The following is a 24,690-nucleotide window of genomic DNA, read 5'->3' as shown; positions in this document are numbered from 1 at the left end:
AAAGACAAATTCATCAAATAAAGCACAGAGGACACGCCGTGGTTCAGTTCCTGAAACAGCTGCAGAGTGACACCTCCTGTCGACGTTTGAATGTCTTTAAATGTTTTACTTGTTGATCATTAATTGAATAATTTGATCGATTCCTCATATTATTCATGTGTTGATTGTTATTCTTAAAATATCCGGGCGAGGAATATTTGGTTTACATTCAAAATAAAATCATGTCATTGATTTAACGGAAGACGAACAAACGAAAGGTTTACGTCATATCCGTTCAGGAAGTGGTCCGTTAGCAGTGGTTGAGTCTCGTGTGCGACAGCTGAAAGGTGAGCGCGCGGTCAGGTTTTTGTGGACGAGCTGGACATGTTGAGGGTGTTCCAGGTGAGTGTCCGCCGCGCGCTGCGGAGCGGCGTTGGTTTTCCTGTCCGCCGTGTCGCCACTGCGGGCCGTACAGGGCCAGTGCTGGGCTCAGAGGCAGCCGCAGGAAGGTGTTTGACCCTACAACTCTGCAGCAGAGTCCGGAGCTGCACGGTGGACCCGAACCTGGAGGAAGAGTTCGTCTTTGTGGACTGTACAGGTGAGACCGAAGACAGTTGAGACCGAGGACAGTTGAGACAGTGTATAGTTGAGACCGTGGATAATTGAGACCGAGGACAGGTGAGGCTGAGGACAGTCACAACGAAGACAGTTCAAACTTTCCGTCTTTCAAACTTTTCCCATTGTTCTGATTTATGATTATATATTAATATATGATATTGATGTATTGATATATGAGGTGATGTTGGACCTGCTGCTTGTTCAGACTCACAAGCTGAAACTCAGTCAGCTGCAGGTTGGTTCTAGCTCTGTCTGGTTCTGTCTGAAGTGTCAGTGACAGAGTCCAGCTGCAGATTCTACCTCGGCCCTTTTAAAATCGACCCTTTTCACAGCAGCAAGAGTACAGGTGTAATAGATTACATTAATTATGGCTGCATTACATTTAGGTGAGCTGACACCCAGCAGTCATCCTTGAGTCAAAGTCTTTAAGTATGTGACACTTGGGTACTTCAGTACAAGTCAAAGTAAATCACATACATTCTGCTGATAATTGATTGGGTTGTGATGATCTGTGTGTTACGATCATATCCATTTTATAAATCTCTACTGTGCTCTGATGCAGCTGCAGTGTAACTGAGGGTATGAGATAAAAGTAGCGGAGTAAAGTACAAAGTAACTACAAGAACAGCACTCAAATAAATGTGCTCAGTGATTTTCTATCATGGGTCACTGATATGGCGGAACAGAACACCTGAGCCATCTTGAAACTTTATTAGAAACACCTGTACTTTTCACAATGTCTGCTATGACACAAGTCTGCCACACCACCTGTGTCTGTTAAAGCAGCAGTGTGTAGAAATGTTCATGATCATCATCATCATCTTTCTTCTTCTTCTACTTCTGGGTTCAGACCCAGAGGAGGACCACCATCAGGAGGAAGACTTCTCCTCCTCTGCTGCTTCTCCAGGTCTCCAGGTCTCCCCTCCTCCAGGACCTGCTGCTGATCCTCCTCAGAGACAGCTGAAGTCTCTGGAGCGACAGCTGCAGGTGTTGAGGGGTGTGGCCCAGCAGGAGGTGGAGCCAGAATATCTGATCCAGTTCCATGATGTTGACTTCCCGCTGGACGAGAGCATTGTGGCAGCGAAGAAGAAGAAGAAGAAGAAGGCAGGTAAAAGTGGGCACCAAGTCTTTGGCACCCCTGACATGGATGAACCGGTGAGTGACACCTGCTGTGCTGGCTGCGGCGCCGTCCTGCACTGCACTGCCGTCGACGTGCCCGGCTACCTGCCCAGTGAGAAGTTCAGGGTGCTGCAGCAGGAGGAGCGTCTGGGTGGAGCCACCTGCCAGCGCTGTCACTTGCTCACTCACCACCACAAGGCCCTGAACCTCCAGGTGTCCTCAGACCAGTACCGGGCCGTGGTGCAGCAGCTCCGCCCCCTCAGGGCTTTGGTGCTGCTCATTGTCGACCTAATGGACATCCCCGACTCTATTGTCCCCGACCTGCCTGCGCTGATAGGCACCAACAAACACATTGTTGTCCTAGGCAACAAGATCGACCTGCTGCCTGGAGACGCCCCCAACTACCTGCAGCGAATCAAACGGCAGCTCTCTCAGTACTGCCATAATGCCGGCTTCGGCCATCAGGTGACCGACATCCACCTTATCAGTGCTAAGACCGGCTACGGCATCGAGGGCCTAATCTCTAGCCTGCAGCGGTCCTGGAAGTACAAAGGTGATGTGTACCTTGTGGGCAGCGCCAATGCTGGGAAGTCGTCGCTCTTCAACACGCTGCTTGAGTCCGACTACTGCAAGTCCAAAGCCTCCGACCTCATCCACAAGGCCACCATATCACCATGGCCCGGTGAGCACACCACATTCCACTCACATTTCTAACAATTGTCTGTGTGGTCCAAGGGCGTAACATCGGTTTAAAAAATGGGGGGACACAAAAAAGTGGGGGTCTGATTTGAATACCATTTTATACATTTCTACATGCTTTTAATAATATTCCCAGCCACCTAAAAGCAACACATTATGATGAACATGGCTATCATGCTAGTCATAGTTGTGACTGGCAAAGGACAAAAAAGCAGGAAAATATACAGCTTCTCTTTGTGTCTCTTTACATTTACTTAGTTTGTTGTTGGCTTCAGCTAAGAAAGAAATAGTTCACCTCACACGTCCTAAATTCTTAGAACGCAGTGTTTCCCCTAGATTGTTTTGGTAACGTAGCAACACTAGGGGGGTCCAGGGGCACCCCCCCAGAAGACAGTTTTGAAAAATGACCCTTTAAATGGTGCAATTACATTTTCAGAATGGAGAGTAGAAGTTGAAACTTTTTTACCATTATTTTCTTTATTATTATAGATTTTTATGGAAACAGAATCTGTTTCAGAAGTCAGTGACATGGAAGCTATTGATTAAAAAAAATAATTTCTGCAAATAATATTCATATGAAATAGAGGAAGCACTAAAGTACAATAAAAAGAGCTGTGTCTCATTCATCCAGTTTACTAATAAAATCTGCTGCTGGTTTGGAGTCACTGGGTCACATGACATGGAAGATATTGAAAAAACTGCAATTATTTTGTATTAACATATTTATGCTAAGTAATTTAATGATGGTCCCTAAATCAGTCTCCAGTAATTCAGCGCAAGGCTCTGGGAGGTGAGGTATAGCGCCTTTCAGGGTACCCAAGGACACTTAACAATGAGGAACAAACATATGAAAACAAACAAAACAACGGAGGAAACAGCTGCACCATCGCCAACACCGCAGGGAACAGCACCCTCCGACCAGAAGCGAACTTGCGTTTGGAGGCCCTGTGTACACAGCGGAGGCGACGCAGGAGACCCAGAGATCCAGTCCCAGCAACGGAGCCCGGGTTGAAGCAACAGCCGAATTCCAGGAGCTCCTGCGCTGAACACCCGAATACCCCAACAGCAACAGCGGAGCAGTGACCATAAAACATCACTGTGAGACGATGGAGACCACAGCAGCAGAGGAGAGCGACAGTGGAACCAGGCAGTGAACAACCCAGAGGTTGTGTGGAGGGAGGACCAGCGATGGACAGCCCACAGAGCGTCGAGTATGTCTGCGCATAAGTTAGCGTTGCTATGCTAACAGCTGATTGGTGAGGCTAACAGCTGATCAGTGGAGAAAGGTGAGTCCATGGAGCCAATTCTTCAGGTGTGCAGGCTTCAAAGGTAGTAGCACAGCCTCAGAGCTTGTGAAGACAGCTTGGCTTTCTTTTTTTTTAACAGAAGAAAGATGTTTTGTCATGGATCGAGAGGCGGCGATATTCACACCAGCATCCTCTCGCATCCGGGTTGCCATGGACAAAGTAGAAAGTAATTATGAGCCCAAGACCGATTTAAACCCAACATTTTAATTCGTTAGCTGTTATAACTGACATTCTCAACTTTAATTTCAAGTTGTTTGAACTACAGAAATCTTAATGAATAATGCAATAAGTGCACTTAATGCACTCGCCAAAACCGACACATATTGTCACTGCCCACACGTTACTCTAATCTGACCACTTTTTTCAGTAACAAATAATCTAATGTGTTAATTTTTCCAAACCAGTGTTCAGATTAAAGTTACTTATTCAAATCGCGGTGCGTTAATATTATTTTTGTAATTTTCTTCAGCAAAAAATATATATATTTTTGCTTTCTTCTTGCATCTTGGGGAGTGACGTCACGTACGCAAGAAGTCAAGGACAACTCGGCAAGATGGCGGCTGAGGCGTACGGAGAACTTTTGCGCTAACCGATGGGAATGATTTTCTCACCCTAAAAGTGGACTTTGCTCATTCAGAACAGTTGCCAGCTGTTATTCTTATAGCCCTTTGGTAGAATAAGCAACCATGGACTGACTTCGACGTTTTATTCAACTTTGCCGTCAATTTGAAATTTCAGCTCATACAGGAAGAAGTGGACCTTTACACGGTAGTTGACGGCTTGATAATAATGGCGGAGAAAAGACACATCAAGGTAACAAGGCATACAAGTCGCTTTCATTCATTGAAGATTCAACCAAAAACAACATGGAAGTTGTGAAGACGGGAGACATGCACTCTTATGCCGGCGGCTCCAAGATGGAGGTGGGCGGCACCCCCGCTCCCGAACTCGGCGCCAAGTACCCCAGTTACAAAGAAAAAAAAACTGAACTGACACTCTCCGAACTACAAGACAACGTTGTGAGGTTGGTGGCCGACAGTCTTGCATTACTGATAAAGAAAAATACTGACACCATTGAGGCCCTGAAGGAGACGTCAGAGTTCCTTTTTAAATAAGTCCAAGACGTGAAAGCGGATGTTACAGTCAAGCTAGCCAGCGACGTTCATCAGAAAAGAATAATGGCCGCGGAAGACAAGATAAGATAAGATAAACGACATGGAGCGCTATCACAGGAGATGGAACCTGAGGCTGTACGGTCTGCCGGAGCAGGAAGGTGAGGACGTTAAACAGCGCATGGTAGACGTCTGCAGAGCAGTCATCCCGGATGCTGGAGGAGACCTACGCTTCCACATCGATGTGAGCCACAGGATTGGAAGAAAAGAGAGCGGCAAAACTCGACCGGTGATAACAAGATTCACATGCAGATCGACGAAAGAAATGTGGAAAGCTGCAAAGGACTCTGGCTTTCTCAAGGCTAAGAAACTGAAATTCGGAGAAGACCCAACTACAAAAGACAAAGAAATATGCAACAAGCTGTGGCCACAAATCGAAGAGGCACGTAAGCAGGGGAAAAAAACATTATTTGTTGGGGCCAAAGCCATCATTGATGGCATAGAAATTAGAGTGTGAAAGAGAAATACATATTTAACATCTAAAACAAAGAAAAAGTTAAAATTATGATACCTTGCATTACAGGTTACTCACTCCTGTTCATTTGTAATTCTATATGTTCATATGCATAGTATTACTAAGATATGGGCAATGTTAAGGTTAAAGATGCACAGTTTAATTTAGCTCATACTTGAATGTTCAGCTTACTAATATTAAAAGGTGAAGAGAGTCATTTGCATTTTGTGTGTGTGTGTGTGTCTATATATATATATATATATATATATATATATATATATATATATATATATATATATATATATATATATATATATATATATATATATAGTAAGCTGAACATTCATGTATGAGCTAAATTAAACTGTGCATCTTTAACCTTATTTATTTATTTATTTTATTTTATTTTAACTCAGAACTCCATCTAGATAACCTAGTGTTTTTTGTCTTTGTCATTTTGTTCATGTAATTTGAGGGGTATTCGAGAACAGACAAGAGGAAAGGCTGTTTTTTGTTTTGTAAAAGCTTGAAAGCAGATTTTTATTTTCTACAAGAAACGCATGCATCAGCTGCAGACAGTTTCTGGAAAAATCAATGGGGTGATAATATTTGGATGGCTTATGGTAACAGTAATTCTGCTGGTGTTGCTATATTGAACCATCTTCCAGTGTTATGAGCAATGTTTGAGGATTTTTCCTTGAAAGGATTTTCAAGGAAAAATCCTCAAACATTGCTCATAACACTGGAAGATGGTTAATTTTAGTTATTGAATTTATGAATGATATTTTCATTCTGGGAAATATATATTGGTACAATAGCAGTCAGAAACACAATCCTCTTTGAAGAATTTGAAGAAGAAATCACTGTCTTGTTAAACTCCTTCATAAATGCTAAATTGATATTGGGAGGTGACTGGAATTGCATTAATGATCCCATCTCAAATCCAGTTCACTTGGAGTAACAAATATTTATCAAAGAGATCCAGGATTGACTTTTGGCTTATTTCAAATGATTTAATAGATAAAGTAAAGGACACCAAAATAGAACCTTCAGTACTCACGGATCACAAAATAGAATTGTATAGAATTTCTTCTCAAATGTGATTTTGACATAAATAAACTCCCGATTCGGCTATCTAATTTTCACAGGCAGGTGCCTTTATGTTGGCTTCTTATATACAAACATAATTTCTCTCCCCACAAACACTTAATTTGGAATAATAAAAACGTCAGACATAAAAATAATAATAATCTTTTTTGATAATTGGGTAAGAAACAAGATTCTGTTCATATCACAATTGCTCAATGGGAACGGTCAATTACTTTTATATGCAGAATTTTTAAAGACCTTCGGTATTCCAATACTGGCACGAGAATATTGTATAGTGTTTGATGCAATACCAACATGCTTCTTAAGACTATTACAAGGCAGCAATGTGTTTTAATGAACAACCAATGTTGAAAACTGATATCCTGCTGAATGGCATCAATATTAAAGATAGAAAATGCAATAATAAATTGTTTAGACATATGTTGCAATACTCTATTCTCGTGCCAAAAGTTATTGGAATGGTCTTTTTGATGGAATTAACTGGAAATTGGTATGGATTTACTATAAAAAATCTTTGATCAACAATAAAGTGAATGACGTTCATTATAAAATGATACACGTAATTTACCCAACGAACCATTTTCTCAAAAAATACAGACCTGATGTCTCTTATTCCTGTGTATTCTGTAAAATTGAGACAAACGATTGTACATTTATTTTATGATTGTATCTATGTAAAGTTCTTCTGGATTGATGTTGAAAATATGTTTGAATCACTATGTGGGATGAAGATCAACCTGCAAAAAAGGGATATTATTTTTTACTTTGAGAAAAAAGTTATGGACCAAAGTCATTTCTCTCTGTTAAACCTTTTTATATTATTTCGACAATATTATGTACATAAATGCAAGTGGACTGAAAGAAAACCCAATATACACCAATTTAAAAAAGAAATGAGGATATATTTTGATACATTAACAGGGATAATGAACAGGAAGGCCATCCGGACTGTAGCTCTCTACAGAGCCTTGAGATCCTCATTGTGATTTTCATTTATCCACTTATATTTTTTTATTTAGTTATTTTCTCCACAATTGAGTCGAATGTATGTACCCCATGTCCAGTACTGTTTATTTGTCATTGGTGATGAATTTAAATAAAGATTGGGGGGGGGGGGAAGCACAAAGAAACCTCAGGTGTACGCACGAAGTCACATTTTCAGCACGGGGACAACTCAGGTGCAACACCACGCAGCAACACAAACACAAACAATGGAGAGAGGAGAGAGATGCGTGTTTTCTAGCTGGAAATACAGTCATTATTTTGAGTTATTAAAAAAACAAACAAATGCTTGATCAAGAGCCCGACCCGGCTGAGGACAGTGGCCTGTTGCAGCCTTTGAACGCAGCATCACACAAACTGTCAGCGACTCGCAGCGAGAGTGAGTCCACTTGATTACTAACCTGGCATACGCTGGTGTCGCATCAGCTGGGCAGAGTTTGCCACCAAATTAATGTAAAATAAGCACATTGGTATAAGCCGCGGTAGATTAATCAAGTGGACTTAATGTTTGAGTATCGGAGGCTGCGTTCTGCTGGATTGAATAAAAGTGGGGGGGGGGGACAAAAAACGGGATTTCACAAAGTGGGGGGGACATGTCGACCCTGTCCCTAGTGGATGTTACGCCTATGGTGTGGTCTGAGCTCCCACAGCATGATTCGAAATATGTTCTGAGTCTGCAGTGTCCTCACCTGAATATAATCAGCTGACGCTGAAGAGACTCACCACATCATAAAATCATGTGTAAAATCATGAACATTTAATCGTTTTATGAATAAAAAGAATCATTCAAATATTAAATGAAATATCTCCTGCCGTGGTGTGTTCAGGGACAACTCTGAACCTGCTGAAGTTTCCCATCATCAACCCAACTCCATACAGGATGTTCAGACGTCAGGAGAGACTGAAGAAAGCCGAGAGACAGACGGAGAGCGAGCTGCAGCAGGACGAGCTCCACAGACTGAAACGCTTCAGCAAGCAGGGATACTTAGTGGGTAAGATGTGGCGGTAAGATGTGGCGGTAAGATGTGGGGGGGGGGGGTGTAGTCCACCAGTCATCATGTCCAAATGTCCACCTGTTTAGGTCGTGTTGGCAGAACTTTCTGGCCTCGCATCACTTCCGGACCTGATGAGATTGAGTTTGATCCTGACATTTTGGCTTTTGGAGAAAATGAAGATGGACACATGATGACAAAAGGTAAGGAGCGACATCTGATTGGACGAGTGCTTTGTGATGTCATCAGCTGCCGGTGAAAGAACTAAAATGAATGTGATGTAATGGGACTGAGCACAAACTGTCCTGTGTGATGAAACCATTCCATTAGTTACTGTCTCTATATACTCCATTACCCATGAGCCTCAGCTGCTGTTACTATGGAGAAACTATAAATGGTAAGCTTACCATATGGATATGAAGTTCTGTAGTTGGCTGTTTGTAAGTGAAATGCATCTTGGGAGATGTTATTCTTCAGTTTTACGTTCTCACACCTCACATCAGATTTTTATATTGTGTTGTGACCATCCGTGTGACCTCTGTGTGTTTCCTGTCAGCTCGCAGCAGGTTGTCTGAAGAGTTCACCTACAATGAGCTGAAAGATGCTCACTGGCTGTTTGACACTCCTGGAATCATGAAGGAGAATGACGTGAGCCTCTTCTGTATTCTGGACAGTACGTATATTATGACCAACCAGCTGCTGGTTCTCATGCTGTCCCTCCCTCTGTCTCTGTTTCAGATCCTGAATCTGATGACAGAACAAGAAGTGATGTCAGTGGTTCCGTCTCAGGCCGTCATCCCGCGTACGTTTGTGTTGAAGCCCGGTACAACTCTGTTTGTGGGGGCTCTGGCCAGGATCGACTACCTGCAGGTAATGACTCTTCGTCCTGTTTCCTGAATGAGCAGCGTGAACATCTTCATTCTTTCATCAGTACTGTGAGCTAACTGTTAGCATGTTAGCATAGCTCCAGTCAGTGTGTGCATCTCTGGACATTACGTACCCCTTGGTGTCATCATCGGGGTCCAGTTCATGAGAACAGTGAGCTCACAGCATGCCAGCTTCATGCGTGTCCGTCCACATCCTCCTACAGCTGGATCAGTACCATGCTCGTGTGATGACATGTTAGTGTGTCATCCCGACAGTTATGAATATTATTGATTGATTGGGTCTTGGATCAGACACAGAGACACCATCAGTAAAACATCATGTGCCTCCATCACACTGTGAGGTCACAGAGCAAACAGCAGTAAGGCTGTTTCAACATGATTGTTAGCCTCATGCTAACATTAGCATCCACTGTGAGTCTGACCATCCAGTCTGAGATGTCCCACACAGGCCACTATACACACAAACCTTCTGATTAACACACATCTACTGATTATTGATCAGCTGGCATTGATCTGGTCCACAGGGAGAGAAGTCCTGTTTTTTCTCGGTGGTGGCCTCCAATCGTCTCCCAGTTCACCTCACCAGTTTGGAGAAGGCCGACAGTGTTTATGAGAAACATGCGGGACATGTCCTGTTGGGGGTGAGATGATCACATGATCACAGCTGTTTAAACACACTGAAGGCTGCAAGTCTTCAGCCGGCTCAACACCGTTAACTGTTCTCACATACAATTTCTGCTGAAGACATGTCTAGCCTGTTGTGGACTGTCACTGTGAACACCTCTTAGCTTTCGGGTTGAGGACATGCTCCTCTCAGTCACACTCGCACCTCTGTGCTGCTGCCCTCAGGTTCCTGCAGGAGGGTCAGAGCGTATGAAGGACTTTCCAGCGTTGGTTCCTCAGGAGTTCAGGCTGGAGGGTCGAGGTCACCTGGAGGCTGCTGCTGACATCAAACTGTCGTCTGCAGGTAAACATGTGATCAATACGCGATCAATACCTTTATCAATACACAAAAACATCCTAATTTATATCCAATAATCAAATGATGTGTTGAGCTCACGGTGCAGAACTGATCCAACATGTACATGAAAGTCCACACTCTGGAGCTTTGGATCAAGTCACATGTTCTTCAGCAGACAGTCTTCAGTTCTAAACATCATCTTCAGTTCAGACACGACATCATCACTTAATCTAAACTGTGTGTGTGTGTGTGCAGGTTGGGTGGCTGTAACAGCAGGTGAAGGTGAGCAGCTGGTGTTCAGGGTCCATGGTCCTGTGGCAGCAGCGTTCAGTGTGAGGATGCCACCACTGCTTCCTCATGTCGTCTCTCTGAAAGGAGAGCGTATCAGAAAATCTGCCGCCTACAAGACAGTGAAACCTGCAGGGCTGCTGGAAGCTGGACTGTCAGCCCGCGGAGCTGAGAGGCTGCAAGTGAAGAGGAAGAAGAAGTGAAGAGGGACACCTGCACACAGGTGACACATACACCAGTGAGAGGAGCTACTCTCCGTGGTGACGTCAACACCTGTCTCCACTGACCGTCTGTTTGCTGGCAGATGTTGACAGATGATGACCTGAACGACTCCATCAGTGATCATCACAGCGACTCAGTTTTACATGATGGCATCAACTTCAGTCGTCCACAGACAGGAAGCAGTGAGCCAACGGGGCGCCTCAAGGGTTATGAATGTTAAATAAACCATGATGGCTGAGGTGTGTGAACCAGGGCTTACCTGTTAGCTCCTGTTGGTACCTTTCACAATAAAAGTCTCGAGTACCAATGTACCGTGTGAAGATTCAACAGCCCTCTGATATGAACAGGCTCACAACATGGTGATAAAGTGGTGTTGTGTCTCTACGGTCCAGTGAAGCGCTCTGACAGACTGACACCAGGTCGTTGTCACCTGGAGGTTTGTTCTTGACACTGTTTACATTTTTTCATATTTTATTGCTTATTATAATTCTCAGAAGAAATCAGAGTCAGGGTGACATTTCATTTGCAGCATTGCCCACACAACACTAAGCTCCGCGTTTCTATGGAGACGTAACCTGTTTCACACCAAAGCAGAGACTGAGCTCTTCACAGTCCAGGTCTGAATATAACCTGGTCTCAGCTGTGATGCTGATAACATGTGGACAGAATCATTTTCTGTATGTTTGTTTATTTTTCTGTTGCATTCAAACACATTCATCTATTTATATACTCACACATGTGTTGACTGTTTGAAGTGAAGAGAAACAATCCATCAAGTTTAAAATATTTAATTAAAAAAGGAGGAGAGTGAAGATGATACATGTGATCCACTGAGAACACCACTGATCCATACAGGTTTATGTTTCTATACACATTTTAATGTTTCCATCAGGACCAGTGTGGTGTTGTTACTGATGGACTAACAGGAAGAGGAGGCCTCGTCCTCCTCACTAACTAAATGAACGTCTTTGGAACAGACTGATTAATGAAGGAGTCATTACAATAAGTGACAGATTAATTAGTTTTAGTCTTTATAGAAATAAAAAGCTAAACAACAGTTTAACCTTAAATGTGTCACTGCACACACACCAACTCACTCATGTACAGTATCATGAAGCAGGCAGTTGTGACTGTAACTAAAGTGATGATGTCATCGTTCTGGTTTGGTTGGTTTCTTTACTGTCATCAGTAGAAACAAGTCAGAGACATGCAGTACCCCCTACAGGAGCTCCACGTCACTTTGGCCTCTTTGTTTAAGGGTTATTGCACACAATGACTTAGATGGAAACAAGGAAAGGAGTTGTCTTCAGACGGAGCTCATCACCTGTCCGGTGTTCACCCTCCTCAGGCACCAAAACAACATCCATGTGCTTCTAAATGTGACATGAAGGAATCGAATTTCATGTTTTACAATGATCTGTTGAACCAATCAAGAGCTCAGCGATGGCAGGTTGATGTCAACAAATATTTACACTGTACATGTTTCCCCTAAAACACTCGACCGTCTCTTTGACACAAATGTTCATGAACCGTCAAAAACACTAAAGCTAAAAAGTTTTTACGTAAAAACTGATTGTCAAGGCACTGAATGTTGTTAAAAATCAATGTTTCATTGCAATTTATATTTGGACACAGTAGGTTTTAAACAACGTACAATATCTTACAACAAGGAAGTGATTCTGACTGACGGCCTCAGACTTTATTATGTTCTTATCAAACAGTCTATTAGCAGGACGATGATATCAGCTAATCCTGTCGAACATCCTGTCCTGGTCCTCAAATCATCAACACACCCAATGAACAAAGATTTTAAATTTGATCATTAGAAATGAAACGTAACGACGCTGCAGCTGACACATGATCTGATGATGTAACAGATTCACAACAAAGAAGAAAACATCCACCTACACGTTGTCTACAGAGTCATCAAGTAAACACCACCTGTGATCGATCACTGGGAGTCATCGATTCTGTCATGGAGGAAGTCTGTGAGCTCTGCACATGAGCTCTGACAGGCCCTCACTTCTGTCCCTTGGCCGTGTTATCCATGTAGTACACATTGACCAGATGGCGGTTCAGGTGACGGCGGTACTCCACCTCCAGAGGGAAGGTCCGGTCGCAGAAGATGCACATGTGACCCTTGAGCTCCGTTGGCGTTGGGATCTCGTCTGTGGGCGTCTCGGGGTCATTGGCCATTTTTCCCGACCCAGCGCCGTTACCGTTGAGGCCAGAGTCATCGCTGCCCTCGGAGGCGCTGTCGCTGATGTCACTTCCTCCTTCGTGGCTGCTGTGGATGCCCTCATCGTCCTCCGGATCAGCAGGTTTGTTTCGCTGACCCGGAAGCACCAGAGGAGGCGGTGACGTGGGTTTAACAAAGGTGGGGGTGGGGTGGCCTTCAGCTGGAAGAGGAGTGTCCTCACCTGAGATGCAGGTGGATGAAGCCTCCATCTTCTCTGCAGGTTTGACCAGAGTCTCTCCTGGTTCTGTTGAAGCTGTTTGTGTGGAGGCTTTCTCCTGTGCAGGGCTGTTTCCTGTCAGTTGGGGATCTGGGCTGGTGGTTTGTGTTGGGTCGTGAAGCTGAGCAGTTCCTCCTGGAGTGGATCCTTCCTTCTTGTCTTTAGTTTGATCCACAGGCTGTTGAAGACTGGTTGCTTGTTGCTTCTTGCTGGTGTTCCTGGTCTTCTTCTGCTTCACACTTGTCCCATTGGACTTGTTTGATGCCTGAGTGGCATCATTTATCTTTTTTGCAACTTCTGCAGCAGTTTTCTCTGCAGCTGTAGTTTTCAGCCGTCTGGTCTTGGATGGAGTCTCAGAAGAGGACCTTTTGGACAGATCCAGAGCCTCCACTGCTTTCCTCTTTGCAGCTTTCTCCTTCACCACCTTCTCCTTCTGACTCTTCTCTGGACTGTCCAATTTCTGCAGAGCTTCCTCGGCGGGTTCTGTCTTTTCTGACTTCTTTGATACAGACCTCCTTGGCTTATTGAAGCTTTTGTTCTCTTTTCCACTGCTGTCATTCTTCTGGAGGTCTTTCTCCTTCATAGGCTTCCCTTCTCTTTCCATCTCTGGTCTCTGCAGGTCAGATTTCTGTAATTGGACTTTTCCTGCTTCAGTTTTGTCGGTTTGATTCTGGACTGTTGTTTTCTCTGCCGGCAGCTTCTTGACTCGTCTCTTGGCCTTGTTGTCTGTATTTACAGCAGTGGTTGTTGTCTCTGTCTGGGGTTCTTTAACAGCTTCTTTCTCCAGACGCCTCTCATTAACTTTCTCTATCTTCTTCTGCCTTGTTGTGACCTTTTTCTCTGGCTCCACCTTGTCCTTCACCTTTGGAACTTTCTCTTTCTCAGACGGGACACTAGCTTTCTTCTGGACCCTGTCAGGTGCTTCACTCTGCACCTGTTCTGCGCTGCAGGGCCTGCTGCTCTTTCTGATGGACAGATTGATCGGATTTGAGTCCACACCCTCGTCCCCATCGTCCATGTCAAAGTCTTCCTCAACACTGGATGAGTTGTCCAGTGTGCTTGCTGTGGAGTTGTGCTCTGCAGCGCCAGGACCATTTTTTTTAATGCGCAGTTTGACCTTTGAGATGTCCATGTTCACGTTGCAGCCTGAATGCCTGGACTTGATGTGGTACTGCAGGTTGCACTTCTTGGAAGCCGCATACTTGCAGAGAGGACAGAGGAACTGACGGGGGTTCAGGTGGAGCTCCACGTGCTTCTTGAAGTTGCTGCGATCTGCCGTCTTGTACTCACAGTATGGACAGGAAAGAGGTTTGGGACCGTTATGGACCTGCCGGGCATGGCGGGTCACCTCATGTTGGTTGGCTGCCAGGTAATTACAACTCTCGCACTTGAAGGGACGCTCACCTGCACACAGGAAGGTAAACATATGTCAAAATACTGGGGAGGAGGATGTGGCAGGTAAGACAACAAAGGGTTTCATGCAGCAGGTGAGTCTGACTGATACACCTGAGCGACAGGTTATCAACTGGTATATCCAAATCATCACTTTAAGGTATTTAATTTCATTTTTTGAATAACTCTGATGAATCTGACTGAATCTGACTCTGTTCAGATATTACAGTCTGCCTGTGTATAAATGTGACTAGTTGTTTAATCACTCAGACTCAAGATAGAGGTCATCAAACGTCTCTCACAGCATCTGAGACAAAACATCATGCAGGAAGTTTGACGTCCAGAACAGAAGAAGCTGAAACAAACACTGAGTGGACGTTCAGGTAAGACAGGTGTCTTCACACTGATCTACTTCAGACAGACACAACACAACACAGCATGTAGCTCTGATGCTAATGCTAATCACTTTACCATGTCAGTCCAATGTCGGCGGCTTCAGTGAGAGCAACACAACAACAAGTTAGTCAGTGATGACAACAACAACAACAATCATAACCTTATCAACAGACATATATTTCTACTGGGAGAAATAATCCTCCACTAATGCACTGCAGTACTACTGTAGTAGAACAGTTGTAGTACTACAGTACTATGACTGTACTACTACAGTACAACAGTACTACTGAACAGTACCGTATTTTCACGACCATAAGGCGCACCTAAACGTCTCAAATTTTCTCCAAAATGTGCGGCGCGCCCTATAGTGCAGTGCGCCTAATGTGTTGTTTTTTTGTGAGGCGGATTACATGAGAACGTTGAAGGGTGAAGTGTGGGCGTTATTGTTGTTGTTGTAAGGCGGACGTAACAGAGGACTAGATGAGAACGTTAAAGGGTGAATCGTGAATTGTATGTAAAAAGGACACTAGTGCCGGTATGTGCGTCATTGTTTTGGAAAACCCTGATAATGGCAAAGAGACACGCTTACGAAGCACAGTTTAAACTGAAAGCTGTCAGTTACGCGGTGGAACATGGGAATCGAGCAGCCGCGAGGGAATACAATATCAATGAATCCATGGTTTGCAAGTGGAGGAAGATGGATTGATTGATCAATGCTTGAAAAAATAATGTGAGTATGGATATTTCAATAAAGCACAACCAAACTCAGTTTTGCTCCCGCTGCCTTTTTAAATACACACACTAGCATGTTGCTAGTTTTACCATGCCCGCGCCCTATAGTCCAGTGCGCCTTATGTATTTGTTAAATACAGAAAAAGCACGCGTAACTGAAACCGCGCCCTATGGTCGTGAAAATATGGTACTATGACTACTACAGCAGTGCTTCTACTTTACTACTGTAGTATTGCAGTACTATGACAGTACTACTACTGTAGTATTGCAGTACTATGACAGTACTACTACAGTAGTACTGCAGCTCTACAACTGTTCCATAACTGCCTAGTACTACAACTGTAATATGACAGCACAGTACTACAACAGTACTGCTACAATTGCAGCACTGTAGTAGTACTGTGCTGTAGTAGTGCAGTTGTAGTGCTGCAGTACTGAGACTGAGTCTTTCTGTCAGTTGTATGTCAGTTTTACTGGCTGTTGATTGGCTGAAGTCAGAGGTGACACCAGGTCATTCCAGGTGAGTACATGTGAGTCCAGGTGAGACCAGGTCCTGACCTCCATGATTTGAGTTTTTTGTGCCCTTCAGTCACCACTGGTGTTAAAATTAACACTAAAACACTAAAACTAAAGTGAAGTTTCTTTGTGTTCAGATTGAAGTGAGACCGGGTGAGTCACAGCTCTGACTGTCAGCCTCCAGTAGTCAATATTAGAGTCAGGAAACATCTCTGGATCTATAGGTGAAGCTTCATCCAGCAGTAGAACAACTCTACTACACCACCTGTAACACCTGTATGACGACAAACTGTGCTGAGTTCAGAGGGGACCACTGACCAGAATGAGTCCTCATGTGACGGGTCAGGTGAGTCTTCTGTGAGCTGGAGTAGTCACAGTACAGACACTGGAACGGACGGACACCTGAACAGCAGAGGAAACACACCATATACATGACATCATATAGATTACATCATACGCATCATGTCTTGAAAAAAAAAAAAACAGACTGTTCACTCTGTCACTTTTACACGTTTGTCTACAGCAGTGTGTGTGTGTGTATGTGTGTGTGTGTGTGCGTAACCCCTGTGTGTGTGGATGTGTGTGTTACCTCTGTGTTTGTGTGTGTGTGTAAAACCTCTGTCTGTGCGTATGTGTGTGCGTGTAACCTCTGTGTGCATGTGTTAGGGATGGGCGATTAATTGAATTTCGATTTCAATTTTGGCTTCCCTCGATCACGAAAACAAGATAATTGTAATAAACATTCTGCCACACGCCATGCCTTGTGTGGTAAATGAAGCGAACCCTTCCATATTCACTTGTGCACTCCGCCCCGCCCGAAAATTTTCGCTTTCAGCCACGCTAGTGCGTATTGCCAGTGGGTGTTCAGAAAAAACGTGTAGAAGAAGACGGTAGAAGATGGCAGAAAGGCAGCCTTTGGAAAAAGGAAGCAAATTCTGTGGTGTGGAAACACTTCGGTTTCGAAGAGTCTGAATCGGAACAAAGATATTGTGCAAGATATGTCATGCGATGGTGTCTGCACCTCAAGGGAGCACGACCAACTTATTTAACCATTTAAAGTCCACACACAGAGTAATACATGACCAAGTAGTGAAGGAACAAACAAACTCAAAAATGAAAAGCTCCTCGACTCCGGCCTCCGCCACACAGTCCTCAATTAAGGACACACTTTACAGTGCCACTGCATATCCACCCAGCTCCCACAGGCATAAAGAAATAACAGATGCCATCACATACATGGCATACTAAACATTCTAATTTTGGCCAAAAGGGTGTGTCTCTACCTCAAAATATAGTGTTAACATGTTAACTGTTATATCATTGATATACTGATTATTACTACAGTGTTTTTTGCAGTACTAGGTAAGGTTGTTGTAGCAAGTGCATTACACCATAATTGGAGTTGGGTTTTTTATGGTAAAGATGTAAAGGTGTTTAGTGTATAGTACTTTAAGTCTGGGACAGTGTGTATTTTGTATTTTTACATATTATTTAATTCATTTTATTAATATATTTTTCTCTTATTCATTTGCATTTTTCTAATTGAAAAGTTCAATAAATGCTTGTTCTCAAATCAATGACTAATCGTCTTTAATAATCATGATTATGATTTTTGCCATAATCGAGCAGCCCTAGCATGTGTGTGTGTAACCTCTGTGTGTGTGTGTGTCTGTGTTACCTGTGTGTGTGTGTAACCTCTGTGTGTCTAGATGTGCGTGTTACCTGTACGTGTGTGTGTGCTTGCGTGCATTACCTGTGTGTGTGCGGATGTGCTGGATGTAGTTGCTCTTGCGGTCAGAGAAGTAGGAACATTGGCTGCAGGTGTGCAGTTTGCTGGGGAAATGGTTCCTCAGGTGTTTCCTCCAGTGGTACTGACTGACTGTGGTGTACGGGCACAGTGTGCACTTAAACACCCTGAACAACACACACATTAAACATTGATCAATCACTGCAACTGGGATGAACTCAGGTGAGAACGCTGTAGGTGAGACGGGTGTACCTGTGGTCGTCACCCTCCTTGCTGTGGTGCTTCAGGTGGGCGATATAGTGGTCGTATCTGTTGGTGTTGTAGCCACACCGTTCACACCTGATCAGTCCTTTGATGTCCCCTGCTGTCCCCGTGGTGTCCCCGCCGCCCTCTGCCTCCCCGCTGGGCGGAGCCTGGAACTCCGGTGTGTCCCTCTCCTTGGTCCTGGTCTTGCTGCGGCCCTCCACCTTGTTCACCACCATCATCTTACTGATGCTGTGCGTACTGAGGTGTTGAACGAACTCCTGCTCATTCTCAGCCTGGAAGTGACACGGCTTACAGTGGAACGTCTTCTTCTTCTTCTTGGCTCTCTCCATGGCAGCAGCAGCTACGGCAGCCTCAGAGATGGGGGGGACATCTTTGCGTTTGACGCCCTGCTCGGGTGTTTTAGTTGCGGCAGGGGGGCAAGACTGAGTGCACCGGGACAGGTCTTCAGCTCTGTCCTCTCTCAGCTCCTCTGCGTTGTTCCCTACGACCACAGCATTGATGTTGGGGCCTGGGGACTCGGGGTACTCGATGATGCAGAACTCTCTTTGGTTCTGGTTGTCGTAACTGTACCTGAACAGACACATAGGTGAGTTAGTACACAATAACAAGGAGAAAAACATTTGGTACATGTGAAGCATCTTTGTCTTCACTGTCAACATTGGAAAGATGACTTAGGGGAATGTGAGCTCTTTATTTTCTGTATACATAATGTTTATTTAATGTTTAGAGGTGAGCTGAGTTGTCAGTGACCAGCTCTCTTGAGGCTGCACCACCTGTTACTAATACTAAAATTGTTACTGAATGACTCCTGAAAACCACTGAATACAAAACACTAAACTGATCTGTTTATTGATGCTGCAAGTGCAGACAGACCTGATGATGCTGTCGTCCTCACTGTCCGAGTAGTTACATCCCACCGTCTTCAGCTCCATCATCTCCTTCTCGTCTGCCGCGCTGCCTTCGCCGCTGCCGCCCTCCCCAGTCGTCACTGCTGCCACATTGGCCAGCATTACCAGCTGAGGGGCGGGCAGCGTGTTCCCAGGCATGTCGCTGAGACTCTGAGCATCCTCCATCAGAGACACGCCCACAGGAAACATCCCCACAGAGAACACAGTCTGAGCCGCCATGTTGTTTTCAGCTGTTTGCCTGAGTGAAAACGTGGAGGATTAAAGGTGAGTGAAAGAACAGACACAGGGCTGCTGCAGTCAAAGCTGTATGGAGACCTGCCATGTGTCATTGTTTAACAACAAGACTGCAGAGTTTCATCACTGTCACAAACCGTAAACAACTGTTCTGCAGATCAAACTCAGAATTATGTCTGTTTCCATCAGCGGAAACAAACTGTTCTCAGAGGACACACTGTTTGGAGCTAGAGAGGTGGCAGGGTCCTCAACATATAAACACAGTAAAACAGTATAAAGGGTGTTGTCCTTTAAGGTCAGTTGTTTATTCTGTTTGTCTCATTCACTTAAGATCTTTCTCTTGTCATAACATTTCTACAAACTGCTCTTTAGCAGCACTCTGTAGACTGCTCCTTTAAATAATTTGATACAGAAAAATACTTTTAAGAGAAAAAAATAGAGGATTTCTGGATTCAGGACTTCTGATTTCTTTTTAAATGTAATATAAGTCTAATGTTTAATGATAGTTGCATTACTGCATGATGATGATGACACACTAACAAAAGTGACAGTACAGTCTGTGATGACCTCATTGATCATCAACGTTTTTGTTCATACTGCAACGCAGTACACACCAACCAGGCCTCACCTCTCAGTCACTACTGTGCTCCCATTGGTGGATATTAAATATATATTTTGTATGTTATATACAGTTTAAGTTTTTGTCATAACTTGATTCAGACTTAAATGGAGTGAATATCCTGCAGGGCACAGGAGTTTTAAAGAGACACAGTGTGACGTCATACTGTGCTGCTGCTGCTGCAGGCTCACCGTGTCTGTCGGCCATTTTGAAACAGCACCACAGCTCAGTCGACAGCGACATAAGTGCGTTCAGAAGTTCCTCTGGAAAACTACAACTTTTACTCTTTACCCTGAGGAGATTGACGGAAAAACCCGCCGGTGGTTTAATGTGAACACGTCCACATGAGACGACAGTTTGATAGTCAGGAGTTAAAATGTCCAGAAGAACAAGTAAACACACTTTCTGCACATTTGATTCAGTCTTTAACACGTTAAACTTGAATGGACGTTTGGTAAACGCAGGCTGAAGGTAAAAGTGCTTTACAGAGCCAGTGAGTAGTAAAAATGATCCCGTTCCAACTCGAAAAGTCGGTGATAAATTAGTTTAAATGTGAAGTCGTTCAAAAATCGGGCAGCCTGCAAATGGTTGAGAGGATTAACACATAAGACTGCAGTTAGGTTCTGATGTGAGCTGAACCCGTCCGGTGTTCAGTCTCTTGTCTCCGTCTGTGATTATCACGTTAAAGTTTGCGGAAGAGCGCAAGTCGAGTCAAACAGCGACAATTTGTCAAACACGTTTTAAGTTAATATAAAGTGTGGGAGGACTTTTCTCTGTGCTATGGGTGAAGTAAAGTGTGGGTGGATGTGTGTAAAGTTGGGTGGAGGTGTCGGAGTGTTAGCCATGGTCCTGATCAGCCCCGGACAGCGCCTTCTTCACCACCCCACCGCCTCCATTTTCCTCCAAACTGCCACCAACTTTGAGCGGCCGTGTCTCCGTTAACAACCCGCCAGCAGCTCGGCTCGGTCCGCCATGTTCGAACAAGCAACACACAAACTCACCGACTCTTCCCGTCCGGACTTCGCTCCACTTTTCCTCACTTTTTGCAGCTTTGTCACTTTTTTCTTCGACGAGCAGCGCACAGAGAAAACAGAGGACAAGTTTCCGCACATTCCTCCACAGCCACGTAGGGCGGGTGACGTCAACACGTCGCCCAGAGCTGATGGAAGTTTGAGGAGAAAAAATAAAAGTAATAAAATAAAATACATAATCAAACGTGCGTTATAATCACAGTTGATTATTAAACAAGCTGGACACACGAGCATGTAGCGGTGGAATGTAACGAAGCACATTTACTCAAGTAAAGCCACTCACACTTCTACTCAGTGTTGGTAAAGTTCACTTTACATAAACTACTTCAAAGTTCAGTTGACAGATTTTAAAATGAACTAGTTCAGTTCATAGTTCTTAATTCCAAATTTTGAAATAAGTTCACAGTTCCAAAAATTCCCAAAAAGTTCATTGTTCTTTTTTTTTTTTCCAATTTGTTGCTGCAAGCTATTACTTTTTCCAAAATGATTGCCACAGCCCTTATAGAACCACAGACAGCTATTATTTAATAAGTTTTAACGCTGAAACTGCAGGTCTCAGACAATATACTGCAAAACCAGGTTGTCCAGCTGTGACTGGGAGATGAAGACAACGCAGCCGTTACTGTATGCCGTTTATGCGATTTGGGTGGTAGAGGATCTGTTTTCGCTCGCTGTTGCTGTGTCTTTTGATTTTTTTATTCACTCGCACATACCTTAGGCTAGCCATGTGCTTTAGTTCAATGTGCCTTTTTAGTTTGTTGTTGTTGTTGTTGTTGTTGACGTATATGTACGGTTTTGCTTCTTGAAAACCGGCGGGTGAAGTTTACTCAAAAAGGTAAGATTTTTCCCACCTGGATCATCACTGACCTTTTCATAAAATTGTTTAAAGTAACCATACGAAGATGACGTATGAATGGTGAAGGCAGAATCTGAGGTAGTGCTGCTGCCTTCATTTGTTTTTGCCCCCATGCTTCTCATTTTGATGACACATGGGGCGGTGCGACTCTGTGCTGGCTGGTGTTGCCAGATCTTTTTTCCGCTACATAATAATGCTGTTTACGGTGTGTTTTAGTCGGCTTTTCGCCTGGAATGCTCTATGGAACTGGGCACTCTCTTGAACAAAAAGCGCCGTTCACAACGCCAGAATGAACGCATTCATAATTATCTCTATCAGGCAGAAATACAGTAGGCTATGTTCAATTCACGTTCGCCCAAAATATTAACGAGTTCATGAACGAGAACGCATTCAGGCACAACACTGCTACTCCACTACATGTGATGTATGTGATAGCTGTAGTTACCATAGAAATTAGTTTACACACAAAGCTACTTAAGCGTTTGAAAGAGAGAAATTTCCTCATGTGTACTTTACACTACCTACTGAGTACTAACTACTGAGTGCTAACCACTGTACAGTACGTATGAGTACTAACTACTGTATAAGTACTGACTGAGTACTAACTATTTACTAACTACTGTATAAGTACTAACTACTGACTTCTAACTACTGAGTACTAACTACTGTATGAGTACTAACTACTGAGCACTAACTACTGTATGAGTACTAACTACTGACTGAGCACTAACTACTGAGTACTAACTACTGAGTACAAACTACTGACTGAGTACTGACTGAGTACTAACTACTGAGTACTTACTACTGTATGAGTACTAACCACTGAGTACTAACTACTGTATGAGTACTAACTACTGAGTACTAACTACTGACTGAGTACTGACTGAGTACTAACTACTGAGTACTAGCTACTGTATGAGTACTAACTACTGACTGAGCACTAACTACTGAGCCCTAACTTCTGAGTACTAACTACTGACTGAGTACTGACTATGTAATAACTACTGAGTATTTACTCCTGTATGAGTACTAACTACTGAGTACTAACTACTGTATGAGTACTAACTACTGAACACTAACTACTGTATGAGTACTAACTACTGAGTACTAACTACTGACTGAGCACTAACTACTGACTTCTAAGTACTGAGTACTAGCTACTGTATGAGTACTAACTACTGACTGAGCACTAACTACTGATTACTAACTACTGAGTACTAACTACTGACTGAGTACTGACTGAGTACTAACTACTGAGTACTAACTACTGTATGAGTACTTACTACTGTATAGATACTACTGATTACTAACTACTTACTGAGTACTAACTACTGACTGAGTAGTAACTACTGAATACTTACTACTAGCTGAGTACCAACTACTGAGTACTTACTACTGTATGAGTACTAATTACTGAGCACTAACTACCAGAGGTGGGGGACTCGAGACACATGACTTGACTCGAGTTGGACTGGACTGGCAATTTTGAGGACTTGAGACTTACTTGACTAACACTGATGAAAGACTCGACTTGACTTGGACTTGGCATTCATAACTTGAGACTTGACTTAGACTTGACACAGATGACTCGAAAGTCTCTCCTTTTCTTTTTTTTTTTTTTGCGCATATTGAGCCCTCACCCACTGTATGACGCGGTGCGTGCAAGCCTGGGTGATTTTGGCTGCCGTCTTGGTTAAAGCGTGAGTGTGTTTCAGATAAAGCATCTTCAGTGCACACAAAGACAATTTTTTAAATGTAAGCATGCATTATGTACGCTCACAACCCAACACGACACCGTACCGGCACACATTCAGTGCGACGCACTTATTTTTTCGTGCACGTCCGCGACGGACCTGCTTCTCTCTTAGGTGTTGTGTGTGTGTCTCTCCTGCTGTTTCTCACGGAGCTCTGCTCTGTTTGAAAGGAGAAGGGGCTGTACGTGTAAAGACGTCACCTCCGAGATGTAGAATGTGTTTTATAGAAGAGAAACGCATTTCACGACAGAACATGACTTGCACATATGTGAGTTACTCCCACCTCTGCTAACTACTGAGCACTAACTCTACATGTGCTGTTTCCACACACACACACACACACACACACACACACACACACACACACACACACACACGATACGTGGATTCTTCTGTGTACATTTATGATGATTACATATAAATATTGTTGATGATTGATCTCATTGCTTCAGGTTGGAGCTGATGTTTATCCCTTCAGCCTGTCAGACTGCCTGAATGAATTATGTAGTTTTCTGTCCTCTTTTGAAGTGGACCGAGCTCTGTGGGGATAAAACCTGGAGATTGTGGAAGCTACACAAAGACTATGATTGATTATTAATCAGCATCAATGTGTTGTCTGAAAGCCACTGATCGTCTTTGACTCTTCAAAGTCAAAAATTATTAAGAGCAGTTTGAAAGTGAATTCATTTGAATACTTCAGACATTTTATGGATGAGACATGAAGTCTCATCTGATTCTGATGATATCAGCAGATAAATGTGACTGAGCATCATCAGTGTTCCATTTTGATAATAAGATGATGAAGTTAAAGTTGTGCCGCAGAAGAGTCTGATACTATAAACACAGTTTGTGCATGGATGGAGGATGACGTCACTCATCTCTCACATTTAATCAGAACAACGTTCTGTTTGAAGTCTGTGTGAATGAAGCAGGTTAACATGTTAATGGACAGCTGGCGGCCACATTTCGTAG

At 43.6% G+C, this 24,690-nt stretch overlaps 2 protein-coding genes across 3 annotated transcripts; one reads left to right on the top strand and one right to left on the bottom strand.

Annotated features, from left to right (window-relative positions):
* The first annotated feature begins 250 nt into the window (after nucleotides 1-250).
* On the top strand, nucleotides 251-11,701 carry noa1 (nitric oxide associated 1). Of its 2 annotated transcripts, XM_037076838.1 has the most exons (10): nucleotides 251-577; nucleotides 1,448-2,398; nucleotides 8,288-8,452; nucleotides 8,542-8,655; nucleotides 9,009-9,100; nucleotides 9,191-9,322; nucleotides 9,864-9,980; nucleotides 10,189-10,306; nucleotides 10,556-10,811; nucleotides 10,893-11,701. In XM_037076838.1, exons 1-9 carry the CDS (start codon nucleotides 364-366, stop codon nucleotides 10,789-10,791), a joined length of 2,139 nt encoding a protein of 712 aa, XP_036932733.1. In that variant the 5' UTR covers nucleotides 251-363; the 3' UTR covers nucleotides 10,792-10,811; nucleotides 10,893-11,701. The 2 variants fall into 2 exon arrangements, with proteins under 2 accessions (XP_036932733.1, XP_036932732.1); XM_037076837.1 differs by having other exon boundaries at nucleotides 252-577; nucleotides 10,556-11,701.
* A 698-nt stretch (nucleotides 11,702-12,399) lies between these two features.
* On the bottom strand, nucleotides 12,400-21,234 carry rest (RE1-silencing transcription factor). The gene is made up of 6 exons (XM_037076836.1): nucleotides 21,079-21,234; nucleotides 19,190-19,462; nucleotides 18,302-18,886; nucleotides 18,056-18,216; nucleotides 16,621-16,704; nucleotides 12,400-14,670 (listed from the first exon to the last, which is right to left on the bottom strand). Exons 2-6 carry the CDS (start codon nucleotides 19,441-19,443, stop codon nucleotides 12,830-12,832), a joined length of 2,925 nt encoding a protein of 974 aa, XP_036932731.1. The 5' UTR covers nucleotides 19,444-19,462; nucleotides 21,079-21,234; the 3' UTR covers nucleotides 12,400-12,829.
* Nucleotides 21,235-24,690: the final 3,456 nt, after the last annotated feature.

This window comes from Acanthopagrus latus, chromosome 18, assembly GCF_904848185.1.
Source record: "Acanthopagrus latus isolate v.2019 chromosome 18, fAcaLat1.1, whole genome shotgun sequence".
NCBI lineage: Eukaryota > Metazoa > Chordata > Actinopteri > Spariformes > Sparidae > Acanthopagrus > Acanthopagrus latus.
The sequence above is the reverse complement of the archived record's forward strand: the minus strand, read 5'-3'. Positions and strand labels throughout refer to the sequence as shown.